The 13,456-nt window shown below is 48.9% G+C and overlaps 1 protein-coding gene across 1 annotated transcript in view; it reads left to right on the top strand.

Moving 5' to 3' along the window:
* The first annotated feature begins 157 nt into the window (after nt 1-157).
* LOC116941058 (ATP-dependent 6-phosphofructokinase, muscle type-like) overlaps nt 158-13,456 on the top strand; it is a 36,575-nt gene continuing 23,276 nt past the window's right edge. Inside the window, exons 1-10 of the mRNA XM_032951654.2 lie at nt 158-412; nt 943-1,016; nt 6,133-6,210; nt 7,804-7,993; nt 8,947-9,112; nt 9,337-9,381; nt 10,272-10,380; nt 11,252-11,347; nt 11,446-11,538; nt 12,212-12,337. Coding sequence (XP_032807545.1) covers nt 334-412; nt 943-1,016; nt 6,133-6,210; nt 7,804-7,993; nt 8,947-9,112; nt 9,337-9,381; nt 10,272-10,380; nt 11,252-11,347; nt 11,446-11,538; nt 12,212-12,337 — 1,056 coding nt within the window. The 5' untranslated portion in view covers nt 158-333. The remainder of the gene's footprint in view (nt 413-942; nt 1,017-6,132; nt 6,211-7,803; nt 7,994-8,946; nt 9,113-9,336; nt 9,382-10,271; nt 10,381-11,251; nt 11,348-11,445; nt 11,539-12,211; nt 12,338-13,456) is intronic.

Below are 13,456 nucleotides of genomic sequence, written 5' to 3'. Positions count from 1 at the left end.
CCAGACGTTTCCCAGTTGGCCCGTGCCCGACCCGCTTCCCCCCCCCCACCCCCATCTCCCATCAGCTGCGTGACCGCAGCAGCGTCGGGAGTCCTTGCCATCCAACGGGGATCCTGCTCGCGGAACACATTCTCCGCTATATATATCCCCGTAGTCCCCGGGCAGCAGAGGTGGTGGGGGTGGAGTCTGCAGCCAACCTTGCCGTGTCCACAGCGCGGGCCCCACACTCGACCGATCCGCCCGTGCCCCGCGTGTCCTTCGTTGCATGCGTCCACCTCTTCGACGCAGGGAAATCATCTTTTGTCGTCCACGCGTCCCATCGCCACGGCCACCATGGACAAGAAGCTCTTGGAGAATATTTCCGCGTCGGGCCGCTCCATCGGAGTCCTGACCAGCGGCGGAGATGCGCAGGGTGAGAGCGGGGTTCGGAAGCGCCCGGGCCACGTTTGTGCCAGGGCTGGGTGGTGGGCTACAGCAGCGGGCTAAGATGCTTATAAATAACAGGAGAAATAAGGGTTGAGATGTTGAAACGGTGCTCTGACGCAGGTTGATGCGGAAATAATGACAATGTTTAACGGTTTTGTTTTGGATGTTAATATTTTGCTTATTTAATTAACAAAATTAGTTTGATTAATTACCCTAACTCTAAAATCTAAATGCCTACCCCCCCCCCCTCCTTTAAAAAAATGTGTAGGTGCGTTTAAAAAAATAATTTCTGTTCCGGTAATAGAAATTATTTTGTATTACTCGTATTTACAGAGAGAAGTAAATGCGTTTTGTCACCAGGGATGGGGGGGCTGGGTGGTCCGCGGTACTGTTTGCGTCAGCTGAGTGGTCCCTTGGACCAAACAATTTGAGAAACGGTGACTCGAGAGGAAGCTGTGAATTTACTGAAATGAGCGTCGCCATGGAGGTTTGTGCGTGCCGGTCTGCGCCCATCAGGTATGAACGCAGCTGTGCGCGCCGTGGTGCGAATGGGCATCTACGTCGGAGCCAAGGTGTACTTCATATACGAGGTGAGCGGGTGAGCATTCCTGGCCACAAAGGTGAGCACCGAGGATCCAGACAGGCAGCAGCGGCAGTAGCAGCTAATTCGCGCAAGAACACGCGTCGCGAAAGCAATTGACTCGGGCAACGTCACAGTCAAAAAAACTTTAAAAAATGTTAACAGAACAAGACTTCACACAAACGGAATCGGCCAAAGATAACAACACAAGAACACTGCTGAAAAAAATAGTCATCAGATTCAGTGACGCTTCTGCTGGGTTAAATACATGCTTGTGAAGAGAATACAGGACCTAAAAATCTCTGCACCATCGATACATCTGCATTCTGAACATCATTTATTTTCCTTTTAAACATGAAAAAAGCAGTCGGTTTTTTTTCTGAACCACAATCAGAAATGCACAATATAATTATCATGCAGTCGTCATGGTGTGCCTGTGTTGAAGTCGACAGGGCCTTTAATCGGCAGCGCGAGTCGCCGCTCCAGACCGATACCGCCGTGTTGGTGATTGGAACGTGCTTTTGAAGAGTGCCGCATCTCTGCATATTAAAAAACAACCACACCTCGGAGGTTGGAGACGCCCGAGTTTATGCGGGGGAGGGGTCTCTCCGGGGGGGGGTCTCTCCGGGGGGGTGGGGGGGGTCTCTCCAGGGGGGGTCTCTCGGGGGGGGGGGGGGGTCCCAGCCGCGATCCAAAGGTGGTGGGGAAGGGGGGGGGCTTTCGTTTTTTGTTTGTTTTATTTATACCTCCCCCCCCCCGGTGGAGATTAAACTGCTCGCCGCGTGCAATACATTAACTCTGTACATTAACTCTGTACAATAACTCAATACAATAACTCTGTACATTAACTCAATACAATAACTCTGTACATTAACTCTGTACATTAACTCTGTACAATAACTGTACATTAACTCTGTACATTAACTCAATACAATAACTCTGTACATTAACTCTGTACATTAACTCAATACAATAACTCTGTACATTAACTCTGTACAATAACTCTGTACATTAACTCTGTACAATAACTCTGTACAATAACTCTGTACATTAACTCTGTACAATAACTCTGTACATTAACTCTGTACAATAACTCTGTACAATAACTCTGTACAATAACTCTGTACATTAACTCAATACAATAACTCTGTACAATAACTCTGTACATTAACTCTGTACAATAACTCTGTACATTAACTCAATACATTAACTCTGTACATTAACTCTGTACATTAACTCTGTACATTAACTCAATACAATAACTCTGTACAATAACTCTGTACAATAACTCTGTACATTAACTCTGTACAATAACTCTGTACATTAACTCTGTACATTAACTCTGTACATTAACTCAATACAATAACTCTGTACATTAACTCTGTACAATAACTCTGTACATTAACTCTGTACATTAACTCAATACAATAACTCTGTACATTAACTCTGTACATTAACTCTGTACAATAACTCTGTACATTAACTCTGTACAATAACTCTGTACATTAACTCAATACAATAACTCTGTACATTAACTCTGTACAATAACTCTGTACATTAACTCTGTACATTAACTCAATACAATAACTCTGTACAATAACTCTGTACATTAACTCTGTACAATAACTCTGTACAATAACTGTACATTAACTCTGTACATTATCTCAATACAATAACTCTGTACATTAACTCTGTATAATAACTGTACATTAACTCAGTACATTAACTCTGTACATTAACTCTGTACAATAACACTGTACAATAACTCTGTACATTAACTCTGTACATTAACTCTGTACAATAACTCTGTACATTAACTCTGTACATTAACTCTGTACAATAACTGTACAATAACTCTGTACATTAACTCTGTACATGAACTCTGTACAATAACACTGTACATGAACTCTGTACAATAACTCTGTACATTAACTCTATACAATTGAGTGGGGTTTTTACCTTTGCTAACGCGTGACGGTGAATCACATTCAACAACAACAACAAACTCATTTTCATGAAAACTCAACCAGAGACTTTGCCCCAACAGCTACCTACACACCACTGCATTGTGGCACGACTCATAACATTTGCATATTTCGCCGGTTTCTAATTAAAGCAGTAACGAACTGGTTCGTAGTTTTTAACACACAACGTGCGCCTCCGATTAGCACGGGTTGGCAACGTGCGGTGCGAAAGAAGTTCAACAAACGTGCATGCAACGTCGCATATCCGACTGACTGGGGAATGATGTGTAGGCTGATCTGTGAATATCGCCGTGCAACTGGGACTGCATAGTAGGGCCCGCGTAAACAAACACGAATGACCGTGTTATTTTAAGTTCGTATGATAAACACATTTTTTTTTAACCAAGATATCTTCTTCAATAAATCTACTTATATAGTAAGGATAGTCACAGCGTTTCAAATTAAATCGGCTTATCTGCGCAACGCGGCGCGCTCCCATTCAAACGAGGGCACAGACTAAATGATGAACGTCGTCGGCGGTAGCGACGTCTGTCGAAGCGGATGGGACGACGTTCCGCGTGAGAACCCAAGCGGAATGACAGCGGCGGTAGCAGTCACGTGGAGCAGCAGCAGCAGCAGCAAACAGCAGCAACTCTTGCAAAAGTTTATCACCGAAGGCCTACGAACGCAGACGCGTCCCCAGCCAACGATAACCTTAATCCTGCCCTGCGTGCAACACGCAGTTATGATCGGACATCGGTGCAGTGCAAAATGGTTGGACATCGGTGAAATGCTTGCACTGTGATTCAGAAGCCAATGCACGCGGGGTTAGTTAGGCACGCTCGCAAGAGTTACGCCAAGCAGAAATACTGCACTGGGTGTTGGGCTGTTAATTGGACAAGGTGGGTAATACGTGGAGGTCAGATATACGACGTTTTACTATATATACACACACATATAGCTAGAGTAGATTTTTTTTATGTTTAAAACTACGAAAGTGCCTTGTATAGCCGGTTGGAAACCCACTGCTTTCGGAAACTCAATCTGAACTTAAAGGTCACTCGGGAAAGTCGAGCTGCTGCTGCTGCAGACTGTGTCTGGGTGTGGGCAGATCGTGTTCAATCTTTATATAGCGTGCAGGGAGGAGGAATGGGGGGGGAGTGGAAGGAGGGCCATCGCATGAACCGATGGCCTTCAGCCACCACCCCCTGACACCGTCGACTCTGGCAAGAGACGAGTGACACAAGCGCGTTGTGCTGCCCGGCTATTAGAGTAACACGTTTAGTCAGCGGACAATCGTCACCCCCCCACACCCGCACCCCACAAGTAGATTTTTATTATTATTACACGCTTTTATTTAACTCACACTGTCTGTTGTTGTTGTTGTTGGAGCCTCAAATCGTGTAACTCAATTTTTACCCACTTCCCAATGTGGTATCGACTGCAAACTTGGTATACTTATGTCATACTGATGACAATACTATATTCTATCATACAAAAATATAAGTTGTATATTTTTAAACATTCTTTTTTATCTGTTATGTTTCGGTTTGGGTCTAATTGTCCACGCTCAACTCACGTTGGCTGTAAATCACCACGGCCCCCTTACGTTATGGAAAGCTTCGGGGCCACTTCCTAAAGTCGTCGAGTTCTGCCGTTACTAGTACGGTACATTTCATTAAAGCGTGTTTTTTAAAAAAGTATTTTTATATTACTTCTTTTTACACAACACATCAGCCACAAGATCCCCCGAGGACGCACAAACCTCGTAGGCAAGCGAAACTCTGGAACCGGTCTAGTCAGCAGTCAGGCCCACTTGAACCAATTGGTGCCAGACGATATAGTAAATTAAGAACTCTCTCGTTAAAATATGCGTTCCTAGTTTGACACAAAAACCATACGGCTATCTCTCAAGGAATCTATTTTATATCCGATTATAATCGATTATAATCGGTATAGTAATGATCGTTTCGATCGATGGATTAATAAGATAACGCGAACATTTTTAGAAATATAAAAAAGTTATCGCCTCTGTTCCCACGTGTGCCGCTGGACGGGAGGTGGTATAGATGGGGGTATGGTGATGTCTGTCAGCATCATTAGCCACGTGACGCTGGGCGTGGTTTGTCGGGAGAGGGTTTCCCTCCTTCGGGAGGTGGGGTGTAAGGGGGGGGCGGGGGCCCGATTAATTCACAAGAAAAAGTCGTTCATGCATTTGAATCAATTCATTCACTTAATTGACTTATCGTAACAAGGCTCTCTCTCAGTGTCGAGCCTTCTCACAAGCCAGTCGGTGCTGATGTAACGCCCACATTGGACACAGTAAATATAATTGCTGGACCAGTCAACGCAATCGCTATTTTAGAAATAATCTGCCCCGAGAGTTTGATAACGACACTTATCCACTCGCATGTTCTCGTGTTTGACAATAATACTCTACAACATATAATTTAATATTGTCTCTAGGGGTGAAGTGGTGAACCTATGCCCCCCAAATTGAATTCCAGGCCAAGGTCAATGTGAGTGGGTTTAGTGATATCTGAGCCACATTTGGACTGTCCACTCCCAACCTTCACCAACCTCGCACTGACCAGCTCAGTGATTTAGGATCAAACAACCCCCTTGACCAACACGAACGTCGGGATTTACATCATTGTTGTTATCATTATAATGACTAATTTTTTTAAAGCAATGTCGGAGTTGTTTATTTTTTGTACGCACTTAATGACAACGAGTTGAACATTCTTAGGAGGGTTGGGTAGGGTAAGGAGGCCTTCGTGAGGTAAAAGGCCTTTTGTGTCCTGGTGCTCTGTGGGTCTTTTGTTTTCCTGGTGCTAACAGGAATGACGCCATCAGTCATAATCAGGCTTGCGGTGCAAGCTAGTTTTTGTAGCTAAACAGACAAATCACATGCGAGCACCAGGACAAAAGAATGCACTTTAACCCACTTGGGCCTCTTACCTCACCCTACACAACTATTTGCTTGAGTCTAACGCTATTACGCGATGTTTGTGTACTTACGTTTCTACTTTGGTGGATATTTTCCAAATGTGGGATATAATTTCTGGCAGTGAGACTTGTGATGCATTTGGGCTGAGACACATCTGGATGGCTTTGGTTATTTCTTGACTGGCTGCATTGGGGGACCACGTTTTCACTCAGGGATACCAGGGGATGGTCGATGGCGGTGATCACATCAAGGAGGCCACCTGGGATCACGTGTCCAGCATTCTGCAGCTGGTACGAAACGAGTGTGCGCTCACACCATTCACGTGCAACCATTCTATATTATTGTGAATGGCAATGTGTTCACGAGCTGAATGCCAACGTCGAACTCTGCTTAGCCACGAGAGGGCTTCAGTAGACAGTTTGTGAAGTTTGGGTTACATGGCCATAATCATAACAATAATATTGATATCCTATAGCCGCTGCCTTTCCCAAAAACAAATGTCCCAACGCACTATTATTTATGCACGTGTGTTGAACTTCTTTTGCACCGTAAGTAGCCAACCGTGCTAATCGGAAGTGCGGGGGAAGGACAACAAACTAAACACAAAAGTCTGTTCTAAAGAAATGAGTTTTCAATCTAGATAGCAATCAAAAGTTGAATGAAATTACCAAATACGTGATGGCTTCGGACGGCCATTGAAGCGCAACTATTCGAAATTCAGTTAAGTGTGCAGGTAGTGTCACAAGCCGAAAAAGTTAAATGTTGACATTTCATTCTTGATTAAATGTAATACTACTTGGATTTGCATAGCGTCTAAATGTAACCGTAAATCTCACGATGCTGTAGAGAGTTGGTGGGACGTGGCGCATCCTGGGGTAAAGAGGCAGAGAAAGATGCAGTCAGTTCTAGCCAAAGGAAAAGAGGAAGGTCTCGAACCTGGATTTGAACAGGGGCAGGAAGTCGACAGCATGGATGGATTGCGGAGCAGCAGAGGAGAAAGAGCGGCCTAGCCACACTGAGCAACGATTGACCGGGCGCTTCGACAGAATGCCCTGGGAGTTTAAGGAACGAAGAGTGTATTGGAGGGGAGGGGAGTCGAGTGAAGTGAGAGCAGAGAAAGTTGACAGGGGTGAGTCTGTGGAGGACTCACACGTCATTGCAGCCTTCTACCGCACATCACACACACACTATAACACTTGAACAAAAGAGATAACCAGCAGAAGAAACACAAGTAGGGTTTGTGCTATAAAAGGATAACCTTTTGTAAATGTTCTGCTATGGCAGCGGTGAGTCAAGGAGATCCCAGGAGGGGCGATTTTGGAGGCTTCGGGCATTGCCTGCTTCTCAGATGACATTTTGAGATGCGTAAATGGCCACAATCAGAAGACGAATTATCTTCATTGTGAGCAGAATCTATCCACTGTTAAGTGAGTGCGGTACTTATGTCCAACTTAAGTGCTGCACTTTTCAGGATTATACCAGAAGGCAGAAGGGCACTTGCAAGGCAGAACCAAAGGGCTACTTCGTAGGTCTTTGCGGCATTTCCTGCACGGCTCACCCATGTGCTTTCATAGCGCGTGGCACGATCTGACATCACGTCGGAGAGCTGGAGGACCGGGTCATAGCCACAGACAGCCACTCACTCTACCTGACCCAGCAGTTAAAGCTCAATATCCATCGTCCAGACGACACGGTCTCCCTCTACACTTGCCGCTCAATGGATCTTCACCGTTCCCCCTCACGTGACCCTGGGCGCGGCACGGCCGTCAGCAGCAGTAGCCTTTGGGACGTTTCAATGGCACAACCGAGCGTTCCGGACGACGCGTCCGGCTTGACCCCTACGGACTCACGCGCACTTTGACCTCTCTCGCGCCCTCCCCTAGGGCGGCACGGCCATCGGCAGCGCGCGGTGCATGGACTTCCGCGAGCACGCGGGCCGTCTGAAGGCGGCGCACAACCTCCTCAAGTGCAGCATCACCAACCTGTGCGTCATCGGCGGCGACGGTAGCCTCACGGGCGCCAACCTGTTCCGCGAGGAGTGGAGCGGCCTGCTCGCCGAGCTGGTCAAGGCCGGTGAGAGTCGAGCGCGGGGAGAAGAGGGGGGCCACAATGTGCCGAGCTACGGAAGAGCAGTGGGGGGGGGGGGGGGGATTGGATGGGAGGGATGGCCGAGGTGGGGTGGGGGGGAGGGGTAGGGGAGAGCTTCATTTAATTCCTCGCGTCAGGGCACATGCTAACCGCCGGGTGAAGTCCGTTGTCCGTGTGCTCCGATCAACGTTGCTCTCTTCCTTGCTGCGCATTTTTGTATTCATCACCCCACAAACTTCCCCAACGCGGTCCGGCTGTCCGTTGTCTTGTCGGGCGCCTCGAGCTGCAGCAGCAATTTTGGCGCCGAACAAATGTAGCCCCTCATCATAAGCCGGCATGGGGTTAGACGGAGAGGGTCACAGTGGGGGAATGGCATCGATGAGCGGACCCAGCTGGGCACGGCGAACATCCAGTGCCGGATTGTCATTGCAGCAAAGTAGCTACACATGCTACGGGCCCCGCACTTTCAAGGGCCCCGCGCTAAATGCTTTCAAGCTATCAATTCCGGTTCGGTGATTCTGCACTTGCTCTATTACTATAGTACTATACTGCCTTCAACTTTTATGAACGACTAAGTGTTTGAGGTTAGCGATTTGTCGTATTATCTGGCTGTATAGCAAATGAAAAGATACAATTACTTTACTATGCAAGTAAAAAAATGTGTTTTAATATTTACTAGTTGGTTTTTTTTATATTTAGGGCCCCTTTATAACATATGCTACAGGCCCCGCACTAGCTTAATCCAGCACTGCGAACACCGCGAGAAGATTGCGCCGACGGGAATGCAGGCGTCCAAATCTGCGAACCCAAAGCTCACAACTGACGAACGGTGGATGGATGGAAACCCCTAGGGCCGGTCGCGGTAAGACGGGCGATCGTTTTGTTCCGCGGTAGGCGGCGTGCGTCACGCGTCCCAAACGGTGTCTCACGTCCGCTAGGCAAGATCACGGCGGAGGTCGCCAAGAAGAATTCCCACCTCAACATCGTGGGCATGGTGGGCTCCATCGACAACGACTTCTGCGGCACGGACATGACCATCGGCACCGACTCGGCGCTCCACCGCATCATGGAGGTGGTGGACGCCATCACCACCACGGCGCAGAGGTGAGCGGCGCTCGGCATCCGCACGCCCGTCGAACAGATCTCACAAGACGCCACGAAAGGAAACTTTCTTAACGGGCAAATACGCGTGAACGAAATCGTGTATGTTTTTTTAAAAAATACGACACATTCCATGCACGCGAACGCGTTGAAGGACGCGAATGGAAAATCACTTTGCGCCGTACAGCGGAACCCAACGTGTGACGCGCTCTCTCTCCCTTTGGCAGCCACCAACGCTCCTTCGTTTTGGAGGTCATGGGAAGACACTGTGGGTAAGGACCGCCACTTCACCCGCGTGACTTTTTTTCCCTCTTCTTTCTTATTCGTTAACATCCCACTGCCGAGCAACGTTCTCCTCCAAAGTCTTCCGCTCTGCACGATCACACGCCTCAGATTAGCACGGGTTGGCTACGTACGGTGCTAAAGAAGTTCGACATGCATACATACATACATACAGTTACCAACTCCGTCCAGTGTACTGCTCAAAATATTAGAAATTCAAACTCATGTTATCATTGCAAACCTCTCTCCTCCCTCCTTACATTGGCCGCCATTCCGTCGTTAGCTCTGCTCGTCTGCCACATGATGCGTCCTGCTAGATATCCTGTCTTTTTTTTCCCACATCGTAAATAACAACAGTAATCCCAGTTTTGATTCTCAATCAAATCATCGTTCACAAATGTGTCGCTCCTCGTTACAAGTAAAATTCTACTTTTCATTGCTTATTTATTGTTGATGATATTGTTTTCTCGCTCGCTGCTTCAACCCTCTCTCCCCATTCAACCCTCCATCCCCGTGCCTGCGTTGCTCTTGCGGATGCACACACAGACAAAGATCCCTCCCCCCAATATAGCTTCACATAGACCGTCGGGTCAAGTGCCTACGAAGGGCTGGGCACGGCAGCAGGAGGACGTGGTTTTGGCGTGCCGGAACCAACCACCCGACCGACTTTGTCTCCCCCAGTGCTGACATTTGCAACACACACACACACACTCGTTCACATACTCGTCTGGAGCCGAGTGGACCTGTGGCGCTTGCACGCACGCACGCACACGTGGACGCGCGCACGCACACGTGGACGCGCGCACGCACAACCACGCCACGGGAGGAAGTGCCGACGGCATCGTCTCGCGCGCCCCCCACCCCCCACCCCCACCTACAGATACTTGGCGCTGGTCACGGGGCTCACGTGCGGCGCCGACTTCGTGTTCCTGCCGGAGATGCCACCCGCTGACGGCTGGGAGGATCAGCTGTGTGCCACCCTCACCGAGGTGGGAGTGGGACGGTGCGATCGTTCGCCCGCTCGCTCGCTCGCTCGCCCGCTCGCGACGAGGCAGTTGCCCGTGGTGGCTTTTTTTGGCTCCTGCTATAAACTTGAGAGACCCCCTGTGGGATATCGGCATTGTTATACTGCAGGCCACTCTTGATTACTCGGGGCAATGGGGAAAGGGGTGGTTGGGATAAAACTAAAAAAAACACGGACAATGCAAAACATGCATTGTTTACCTACCTGGAATGGGGGATGTGTAGATGTAAAAATGCAACGTCTGCTTTTTTTATCTTAAAGTAACCAGATTGCAGTCACGTGTAACACCCGCGTCATTGACCCTCAATGAGTGAGGAGCAGCCGATGTGTAAAACCAAGGTACGAATAAGCACGGTTAACATGGAACCCGGAGAGTCTGCCTACGAATAATCGACGGCTGACTAATTGGTTAGTTGAAAGAAAAGACCAAATCATCTGGAATGCGCCATGATCCCATCGGGCCACGTGAGCTCAGCAGGGCCGTGCCTGACCAGTGAGCACACAAAGCAGGCGGAATAGGTGCCAAGAGGGCGGGGGAGGGCATCTGCTGTTGTTCTGCACCCCCCTTCCTCACCAACCTGCCCTCACCGGCACGGTGAAGCCTGCTCAAAGAACGCTGACTGCCTCTACAGCGTGAGCAATCTCCCTTACCTAGCAGTTTGCTGTCCTTCCCCCGCACCTACGATTTGCACGGTTGGCTACGCACGGTGCGAAAGAAGTTCAGCATATATACATGCATGCATGTATGCATACATGTATATATGTATGTATGCATACATACATGTATGTATGTATACACCACCCCTTCTTCTTTATTGTCTCCGTGACGTCTGCAGACACGCAGCCGAGGGGTCAGGCTGAATATCATCATCGTGGCGGAAGGAGCCATCGACCGGCACGGGAAGGCCATCACATCGGATCAAATCAAAGATGTGAGTGACGCCGCGCTGTCAACGACGAGGAATAATGAAAGCCCGCTCGTCTTCCTGCTGTTGCGAGCGATCGACGCGCCGCCCGTTTGTTTTTGCAGATGGTCACCAAGCGGCTGGGCTTCGACACGCGCGTCACCGTCCTGGGACACGTGCAGAGAGGCGGCACCCCCAGCGCCTTCGACCGCATCCTCGTGAGCCGCCACCGCCGTGACCATCGCTATCGTCAATATCACCACGGTCTTCAACATCGTGTTCATTACCTGCCGTCGTCGTCATCAGGAAGCATCGTGTTTACTGCCATGGCCCTGGTTGAGCCAATTCCATTAATGGTGGAAAAACCTGAACTGTCGAGAAATATAAAGATGACGGGAAAGGCACGCTGCACCGCGGCTTTCTGGCAGATGGGCAACCGTGGTGGTTGTGCCACCCTGCCGTGCATGTGGTGTCTCCGTGGTGGTTGTGCCACCCTGCCGTGCGTATGGTGTCTCCGTGGTGGTTGTGCCACCCTGCCGTGCGTATGGTGTCTCCGTGGTGGTTGTGCCACCCTGCCGTGCCGTGTGTGTGGTGTCTCCGTGGTGGTTGTGCCACCCTGCCGTGCATGTGGTGTCTCCGTGGTGGTTGTGCCACCCTGCCGTGCGTGTGGTGTCTCCGTGGTGGTTGTGCCACCCTGCCGTGCATGTGGTGTCTCCGTGGTGGTTGTGCCACCTTGCCGTGCGTATGGTGTCTCCGTGGTGGTTGTGCCACCCTGCCGTGGTGGTTGTGCCACCCTGCCGTGGTGGTTGTGCCACCCTGCCGTGGTGGTTGTGCCACCCTGCCGTGGTGGCTGTGCCACCCTGCCATGCGTGTGATGTCTCCGTCACGCAGGCGAGCCGCATGGGGGTGGAGGCCGTGCTCGCTCTTCTGGACGCGTCGCCCGAGACCCCGGCGTGTGTGGTGTCGCTCTCGGGGAACCAGGCCGTGCGTCTGCCGCTCATGGAGTGCGTGCAGATGGTGAGCGGCCGGTGCAGCGCGAGTACCGAAGTCACGTTGCCAAAGATTAAACGATGGCACAGCATGAGTGAGCTATAGAACTGCCAAAGATTAAACGATGGCACAGCATGAGTGAGCTATAGAACTGCCAAAGATTAAACGATGGCACAGCATGAGTGAGCTATAGAACTGCCAAAGATTAAACGATGGTACAGCATGAGTGAGCTATAGAACTGCCAAAGATTAAACGATGGCACAGCATGAGTGAGCTATAGAACTGCCAAAGATTAAACGATGGTACAGCATGAGTGAGCTATTGAACTGCCAAAGATTAAACGATGGCACAGCATGAGTGAGCTATAGAACTGCCAAAGATTAAACGATGGCACAGCATGAGTGAGCTATAGAACTGCCAAAGATTAAACGATGGTACAGCATGAGTGAGCTATAGAACTGCCAAAGATTAAACGATGGCACAGCATGAGTGAGCTATAGATCTGCCAAAGATTAAACGATGGCACAGCATGAGTGAGCTATAGAACTGCCAACGATTAAACGATGGAACAGCATGAGTGAGCTATAGAACTGCCAAAGATTAAACGATGGTACAGCATGAGTGAGCTATAGAACTGCCAAAGATTAAACGATGGCACAGCATGAGTGAGCTATAGAACTGCCAAAGATTAAACGATGGCACAGCATGAGTGAGCTATAGAACTGCCAAAGATTAAACGATGGTACAGCATGAGTGAGCTATAGAACTGCCAAGATTAAACGATGGCACAGCATGAGTGAGCTATAGAACTGCCAAAGGTTAAACGATGGCACAGCATGAGTGAGCTATAGAACTGCCAAAGATTAAACGATGGCACAGCATGAGTGAGCTATAGAACTGCCAAAGATTAAACGATGGCACAACATGAGTGAGCTATAGAACTGCCAAAGATTAAACGATGGCACAGCATGAGTGAGCTATAGAACTGCCAAAGATGAAACGATGGTACAGCATGAGTGAGCTATAGAACTGCCAAGATTAAACGATGTCACAGCATGAGTGAGCTATAGAACTGCCAAAGATTAAACGATGGCACAGCATGAGTGAGCTATAGATCTGCCAAAGATTAAACGATGGCACAGCAT

Source organism: Petromyzon marinus, chromosome 10, assembly GCF_048934315.1.
Source record: "Petromyzon marinus isolate PM22_M1 ecotype Great Lakes invasive population chromosome 10, UKy_Petmar_22M1.pri1.0, whole genome shotgun sequence".
In the NCBI taxonomy this organism is placed as follows: Eukaryota; Metazoa; Chordata; class Hyperoartia; order Petromyzontiformes; family Petromyzontidae; genus Petromyzon; species Petromyzon marinus.
This window is presented reverse-complemented; position numbering and strand designations above follow the sequence as displayed.